General features: G+C 40.0%; 2 protein-coding genes across 2 annotated transcripts; both read left to right on the forward strand.

The window, feature by feature from the left end:
• Positions 1–422: 422 nt before the first annotated feature.
• On the forward strand, positions 423–3,139 carry mrps14 (mitochondrial ribosomal protein S14). The gene is made up of 3 exons (XM_070973335.1): positions 423–513; positions 1,342–1,506; positions 2,007–3,139. The coding sequence occupies exons 1-3, from the start codon at positions 445–447 to the stop codon at positions 2,187–2,189; spliced, it is 417 nt and encodes a 138-aa protein (XP_070829436.1). The 5' UTR covers positions 423–444; the 3' UTR covers positions 2,190–3,139.
• Positions 3,140–3,224: 85 nt separating this feature from the next.
• On the forward strand, positions 3,225–7,301 carry cacybp (calcyclin binding protein). Its single transcript, XM_070973334.1, has 6 exons — positions 3,225–3,373; positions 4,387–4,597; positions 4,717–4,813; positions 4,902–5,001; positions 5,307–5,401; positions 5,803–7,301. Exons 1-6 carry the CDS (start codon positions 3,356–3,358, stop codon positions 5,963–5,965), a joined length of 684 nt encoding a protein of 227 aa, XP_070829435.1. The 5' UTR covers positions 3,225–3,355; the 3' UTR covers positions 5,966–7,301.
• Positions 7,302–8,483: the final 1,182 nt, after the last annotated feature.

Raw genomic sequence — 8,483 nt, forward strand, 5'->3', positions numbered from 1 at the left:
TTTTGATTAGTACCGCAAGTGTCCAAAAATGAAAGTCCCAACCTTGAATTTTCTCCCTCCAAGTCAAGTCAAAAGTTCAAATAACTTTCAAAAACAGTTTTCTACTTTGTATCCATATTGTATGTATTCCTATCACGTAGGTTGCTTTAATCATCACCATGTAATGTATTTAAATGTCATGAAAGATGTAGAAATTACCAGTAGCTCAAAAGCACTTGGTTGTGTCAGTTTGACCCAAAATTTTCGATTTACTCTTTTAAAAATTCTTACAAGCTCACTGCAACTTTGATTGGAAAAACTGGATGGGATCGATCATCCACAAAACTTGCAAACTTGTTTCCAACCGCCCCCATTTGTCATTTCACACTCCATGTCGATAGGAGGCGATATTTCCAGTATTTTAATCATCCTCCTTCGGTGATTTTACACAAGAAATCTTCCAATATGGCGGCGCACAGGATAGCATGTTTAGGGTTAAATGCCCTTTATTCCACTGTCTGTGCCCCAAAGCAGGTAACGCTGGATTTTTTGGATGAAGTGTTTTCGTTGTGAGTGCACTACATGTCTATGAGCGAAAAATAGAGAAAGGAACTTTCTCTGTTTTCGCTATTGGTCTTACTAGCTTTCTCACGTTAGCTTCGCAGCTAATGCTAGTTAGCCTGCTAAGGGACAAACGCCTTTTATATTTTTACTAAATAACGGCCTGTCCATTAGCCATAAAAGCTAATAACAAGGAAGTTGTCTGAGTGACTGAAGTCAAAACTGGACCGTTTTGTCTGTGGCAGGTTACATTAGATTTTAACTCGATTCTGAAGCTAACGGTCTCTTAAAACTTACCTGTGTTACACCACTGAGCCTTCCCCACAACAGTGTCAGTAATGTCAGGCTGTTTTTCAGCTCAGGTGAACGAAGCAGATGTCATCAATTCATTCAGACACATTTTTCTTGTCATAGTCCCAGAAATGACTCATACATTGACACGTTAATCCATAGGAACATATTGTATGTTACCCCGAAGAGTAAACATGTCAGCGCGAGCTAAAGTTAGACTTCACGGGTGGAATATGTCAGGGAAGGTAAATCAGAGGCTACGATATGGTTCCTTTTGTGAGGGGGAAAAAAAGCTTGCTTTAAACTGTCGTCATGGGTGTCAAAGGGAAAAGTTGTTGGAAGGGATATTTTAGTTTTCTGTAAGTTAACATTATCCCAGTAAAAAAAGGTTTTTAATAAGAGTCTGTAATATTTGAAGAAACCCCATTCAAGCCATTCATTCTCTGTGGGTTGCAAAGGAGCATAATATTAACTGTTAATCAATAACAACTGCTGGAACACTGTGTGCAGGCCCTGAGGAGCTGCTGGGGGGCAGTGGAGCAGGTGAGGAGTTACTACGTTGACTGGAGGATGCTGAGGGACCTTAAGAGGAGACAGATGGCCTTTGAGTATGCTGATGAGAGGCTACGGATCAATGCACTGAGGAAGAACACCATCCTGCCCAAAGAGCTTCAGGTACAGTGCAGTGTGTCTACTTTTTGTGAGTCAGTCGAGCAATAATTCAATGATACCATTTATTGGATTTCACTGGCACTGAATTGTGATGGATTTGTTTAACACATATGACGAGTTTGTTCATGACTTTGATTATTGTGTACATCATTTCTGGAATGATTCCTTGCCAATGCAGCATAAAACATCCCACTTAATGTTGATATGGTTAATCAGCAGAAAAAAAACAGAAACTGTATATTTGTGCACTTCTGAAACGAGCTGAACGTTTTCCAGTTGTAGAAAATGTTCTCTTTTACATGAAAACAAGCAGTGTGCAGAGTGTGAGAGCAAGTTTTTTATGTTCTAAGTGCAGCAGACAACACAAGACATTCACGGTATACAGTTAAGCTGCACAGTTGTACATCTTTTGTGGTCACAGTGTGAGATGATTCATAACATCCAGGGTGATTCTTCAAAATTATTCAAAATACAAATAAATGCTGAATTTCCAACTTTTGCAGGAAGTGGCAGATAAAGAAATTGCAGCATTACCGAAGGACAGCTGCCCTGTGAGAATACGCAACAGGTGTGTGATGACTTCCAGACCTCGAGGAGTGAAGCGGAGGTGGAGATTGAGCCGGATTGTCTTCCGTCACTTGGCTGACCACAGCCAGATGTCTGGGATTATGAGAGCAAGGTGGTGACTGGGGATCCATGGGACACTGCAGTCAGATTGGATCATGAAAAATCAAATATCAGGACATCTTCATTCAGTACAGACTTGCTTTGGCCTTTTAGTGTTTGGAGGAACTGATCAGTTTCACCTCTACCTACAAGAGCCTCGAAGGTGTTAATGTTTAAAGTGGATCCACTGTGATACTGCAGCATATTTACAGTATTTCATATGTGAGGAGGACAAGAATATATCCCTTCTGTAGATGATGCTTTTCTTTTCTCACGAAATACAGCAGAATGCATAATATTTAAAGAGAAAATGGTTATGTGACTCCTCAGTGGAGAGAATGTCTGTGTAACTTGCCGTACTCAGATATGGGTGAATGAATATTGTTGTACCCATTTGCTCGAAGTGTATAAGTTTATTGTAGAAAGTACATGGTGATAGCATAGAATACAAATTCTTTTGTGTGTATAAATATGGTCAAGGAAAGCCAGATTTCCCCCAGTATCCAAAGTTAAAAGAATTGACTGACCAAGGCATCACAAATATGAAAGATACGTTATTTAATCTGAGCCATGGTATATGCAAGAAAGTTGAATGACTTTTCTTTAAACACACTGTGGTTGAGTACAGTTGGTTCAAGGGTATTTTAATGCCAGTGTCTTAATTCAAAATGTGGCTAAGCCCAATGACTGACAGAATAGGGGTTTAATATTAAATGTAACCACTAAACTTAATTTGAATAAGATATTTTTTCAACAATATATACATCCAATATTTGATGATACTCCATATACATAGTGTAAATAGAAAAGGACATTAACTATAAAAATGGTGCAAAGTAATTGATGAATGACAGCAGAACTCTGCATCTGTCCAAGTTACATTACAGTGTTTTGTCTGAAAGGCATGATTAAAAAAATAAAGCCATGAAATTAAACATTTAAAAGACCATTAAAGGAGATTCAATATTTCTATTTTATGGACATTAACACTTCTGCCCAGTGGGTGGCGGCGATGAACGTACAGTCTGGCAGACCAAACGCCATTAATTAAAAAGAAGAAGAAGTAGTAGAAGACGGACCCTTGTCTAACTGCTGGGTGGAAATACTACGGACTATTGAAGGAGGAGAAGAGTATACAGATACATTTCTGATCCCAGCTAATAGTACTGATAAACACAAAGCCAAAATGGATCTAACCGAACAGGTAAACACCATGTTTGTATTCAGGTTAGTGTACGGTGACCGGGCAAAACGAGCTGAAGTGGCTGAGTTTAACTAACGCTAACGTGATACCACCGATAGCAATGCTACGTTAGCTGACATTAGTTAACTTAGCTCGTTAGCAAGACACCGCTAACCGGTGGTGGCTGTTATTGTCTACCGCTAGATTCTAAAAGTAACTACAGATTATAGTCAAACTTAAAACGCGTTGCTTGGCAAGCATTTTAACAGTGCCTAGTCATATCTGGTAGCATGTGTCAGTAACGTTAGCCTAGCCGGCTGGAACATACCAGAACATTCGAGCAGCGTATGTTAATGTTGACTAACGTTAGCTAATGTCCATGCTAATATTTATCAACATGGCATCAAGATGGAAGTGGAGAGATTTAAACGAATGTGTGGCTTCAATTCAAGACGTGAGAGCTATTAACGTATCGGGTAGCCTGGAGATGTATGTCCCATCCATTTATGTTAGCCAGTTAACGGTACTTGACATCGTAGGACGGAGTCACCTTCGCTTTCCTCGTGTATAACTTGGTGATTGGGCAATCCTGTTCCAAGAGCGTCACATCCAAGCATGATTAATAAATTAATTATAAATAATTTCATACTTAACGTTGTCGTGAAAGGCGCTTTTATGTATAGCGTTATACACTTTGAGCAGTGTCGGTGTGATGAACGCTTGAGCGTACAAATTCATGATTACCTCTGTGATGCTAAATAACGGCCCAAATATTCTACATACAATGAAGTAAAATTCAAGCAACTCTATGTGAAGCAAATTATTGGCACGTTTAACTTAAGATGTGACGTGCCAGCACACAATCTATCAATATAAATTAGTTTTCTGTTAATCAACTAATGGAGCAATCTCAGCTCTGGAGAGCAGACTGAGGTAAGATGAGCTGTTTGGGGCGGACACTTTATCAAATAAGATGTATTGACTGTCTAATTCAGGGATGTGCCTTTATCTGCGGTCTAATTCCCCCAATACAGATCAACCAGTTGGAGGCAGATTTGGTGGAGCTGGGATCACTCCTGGAGAAGGCAGAGAGGAAAAGAGTGCAGGAGCTGCTAAAGCAGGAGCAGAAGAAGGTGGAGAGGGAGCTTGCAGTCAAACGACAACAGAAGGTGCAACAAGCCAGGCGAGAGGCAGACCCAAATGCTGCCTCTAAAGCTACATACACAGTCAAGATCACCAACTATGGTACGGTGCCTTTGTATAGTAAGACTACCACTGATCATGTGAGAAAGTGCAACAGTTAACGTCTGTGCAGGAGCTGAAAGTCTTTGATAGTTGTTCACACTTTTGCATCTTCTATGCAGCGTGGGACCAGTCGGAGAAATTTGTCAAAATATACCTTACATTGAAGGATGTGCATAAACTTCCATCAGAAAACGTGGAGGTCAACTTTACAGAGGGGTAAGATGATAATCAACATATGAATAGATATATGCACAGTGCCATGATGCATCATGAACCTTACAATTGTATTTGCTCATTCTCGCAGGTCATTTTCTGTGTTGATAAAGGATCTAGGCGGGAAGAACCATCAGATGACAGTCCTCAACCTGTTATATCCAATCGATGAAAAGGACAGCTATAAAAAGGTGAATACAGCCTCCTTGTCTCAGAAGGATAGACCATGTTTTGATAGAAGTACACACAAGTTATTTGCTGGTAGTACATAGATAAACTGAGTCTGTGAGTTGAACTATCAGACAAAATTGGCCTAATTAGTTCAGATATTTAAGCCGTGATACTGAAAGCTTGATTGTTTTCTTACACCTTTTGCATCTTGGAACCGTTTTGTTTGGCAATCTGTTAGCTTTTGTCAACTTCTGGGGATAAATAGAGCAGCAGAGTCTTCTTGACTTTTCGAATGGCCTGTAACCATCTTTCCTCCCTTCAACAGATCAAAACAGACATGGTTCTGATCATGTGCAAGAAGCAGACAACAAAGAAGTGGGAATGCCTGACAAAGGTGGAAAAGCAGTCTAAAGAGAAAGAGTAAGCTCAAAGAAATATTGATTTTAGTTAAAGAATTTGCACAAAGCAGGGATTTTAAGCAACTGCATGCTTCAAATAATTCATATATACGGTGTTATGCAACGTATATGCTGATGCATATGATGAGTACCACTACTACTACTGATGGCAATGTTTTGTCAGTAGCTAATGATACAATGGTGCGTGTGCAAAAGAATTACCATGATTTTCAGACTGTTTACCAATAATCTCATACACATCTGCTGCTGCGTGTCTCTGTGTGAGATGATTCACATGCTGTTTGAGGTGCAGTACCATATCTGTGTCCCAGATATTGCTTTATACAATGCAGCCTGGGTGCACGCAGACAGGACGAGAATAAAAATCCCACATGCAAACTGTTGCCCTATGTCCCTCAACAGAAAGCCCAGTGTAGATGAGAGTGCAGACCCCAGCGATGGCCTGATGAGCATGCTGAAGAAGATTTACTCAGAGGGAGATGACGAGATGAAGAGAACTATCAACAAAGCCTGGTCAGAGTCCCAAGAGAAGAAAGTCCGAGGAGAGGGCATGATGGACTTCTGAACTGCACCCACTGTTTTTCACCAGCAGCACCGAGTGAGAGCTGCCAGGGATGCAGCTGACATGGCTTGAATACTAAATGTTAGGGGTTGAAAGTAAATTCCAATGTATAACTCATTTTTCCACAAAATCTAGAAAATTGGTATCCAGCTCATAAAAAAATATAGGGATTAATGTCTAAGCCCCAGAAAGCCTCATTTTGGCTGTAGTGGTCCGATAATCATGGGATATAATGCATAAACCTCTGAATAAATTGCACAGAAAATGCCTGCTCGAATGTAAGTGTGCTGACCAGCAGGTGGCAGACATCACAGTTCCTTTTCTGGTGTGTGAAGTCAGATTTAATGGGTTAACGCACCACAATGCAGTCGGTTTTCTGAGATAAATGTCTCAATAGTTCATAGTTTAAATTGGACCAGGGTTATTGAAACCCTGTTGAAATGTTAGACACGTCACATTGTAATATTGTTCCTGTGCAGCTAAACAGCTGATATTTAAGTTGTTTTAAAGTGTACCTTTGCCAAAGTCATGCTCATATTTCTTTACAGGTCCAGTGTGTAAGATTTGGATGATCTATTGGTAGAATAAGGCAGATATTAAATCTAAAAGTCATGTTTTCATTGGCTTACCCTGGTGTTCTTGCCCTAATCAATTATCACTCCTCATGCCAAAACAGGACCAACCCAGCCAACAAAAGCAATGAGTATTAGTCAATCAGAGGCAGAGACGGGTGGGTCATGCCTTTACAGCGTAGAATTTGTAATTTAGCAGGCTGGTCTTCCACTCAATCCAACATGTTGCACCACCTTTCTACAGTAGTCCAGAATGGACAAACCAAACACTCACTTAGGGAGCACCTTTTGTGTCTTTTCACGGGTTTCATGATGTACACGCTTGGAACGTGAGGGGAGAGGCAAGATGCTGCTAAATCCTACACACTGGTCCTTTAATGGGCTCTGCTGGCTTCTTTTAAAGTCTTCATATCAGCCTTTTATCTTTTTTGTCATTCCATACAGAGACACACTGTAGCTGAAAAGACCATGCGTCAGTAGAATAAGTTACATTACTGCATGGGGCTGTATTTTATCCATTCCTATTGCATTGTGTAATGCTCTAAAAGACATTCTTTATAACTCCTTAATGTGACAGTTTCCAACTATAAGTTCTGTGAACAGTTGCACTATTCAAAAGTTGTGATTTTCCCTCCAACATCTGTGAATATTTTCATCTTTTTGTTTTAATTATGTTGATTACTTCATTCGGGCTTTTGTCTTCATCTTACATGTATTGTTTCCCGCCCTCAGGTTGCTCATGACGTTCTCACAAATATACAGTAGATGAATCGACTCTTCTTTGTCTTCTCTCTTTTTTCTCTCTCTTAAGATCAGAATAGATGAAACCAATCATTTATTAGACTTGGCTGGCCCCACTACATATGGTGCCATGTCTTGAAGAGTCTAAATCTTGTGAGGTAATTTAGATATGCCTTCAGAGACCTGCCTGCTCACAGAAAGGTTAGTGTCTTATTTCAAGAGCGAGCACCTAATCCTAATTATTTTAACCCATTTTTGAAGCTTCAGAATATTAAAAAGAAACATTGTTCTTACAATGCTTCACCCAAACATGAATACATGCTAATATGTCTAATGGTCCAGATACTCGTTGACACAAATGCGTTAAAAACTCACCTAGATTGCTGTGTCTGAAGCAAGACAGATGGTTCATGGCCTGCTGTTGTAGACAGTCGCAGGACATCTTGACCTAAGGGAGTTTTAAATCCTTAAAACTGGAGCGCATGAGCACTCGAGCTGCAGGTTTTGCCTTGTCCACCAGGTGGCAGCTCCGATTAGTAGTCTCATTTGGGTTTCTCTGGGGATTTCGCTCTCTCTCTCCCACACACACACACACACACACACGGAGAAGGGATTGGGGGGGTTCAAACCTAAAGTTTAGTTGTACAAATATGAGCTTTTATTTTGAAGGTTTTCTGAAGGCTGTAGCAGAGCAACAAACTGCGCCTTCAGTTTTGCTGAATTAATTACAAGACTCAATGCAATATTTTATGATCCAAAATAATTTATGAGTCATATAATTATTTAGGACAAACAGACAGTTATGTTATATGACCCGTTGTAATGTTTCATGTTGATATGACTGCATGACTGCTCAGACGATGTTGTGCAAATTCTACACTCAATCTGTTCAATTAATATGTTCATTCATTTGCAACACGTGTTTACGTTGTGAAGGATGCGTAGGTGAATGCGGTAAACTGTAAATCATCACTGGTCCCGGGGAGTGTTTTGTGAGCCAATGGAACATGGCATGCACAGTTCATTTTATGGCACAGATGACTCATTAAGATTTCGTTTCATCAAGAGTTTTGTCTCGGTGATAAAAGTAGAATACTTCCACAGTTGGTCATATACACACCTGCAGACTTGCACTTGCTGACACAATGAAGGACTATCGATAGATAGATAGATAGATAGATAGATAGATAGATAGATAGATAGATAGA

This window comes from Chaetodon trifascialis, chromosome 11, assembly GCF_039877785.1.
Source record: "Chaetodon trifascialis isolate fChaTrf1 chromosome 11, fChaTrf1.hap1, whole genome shotgun sequence".
NCBI lineage: Eukaryota > Metazoa > Chordata > Actinopteri > Chaetodontiformes > Chaetodontidae > Chaetodon > Chaetodon trifascialis.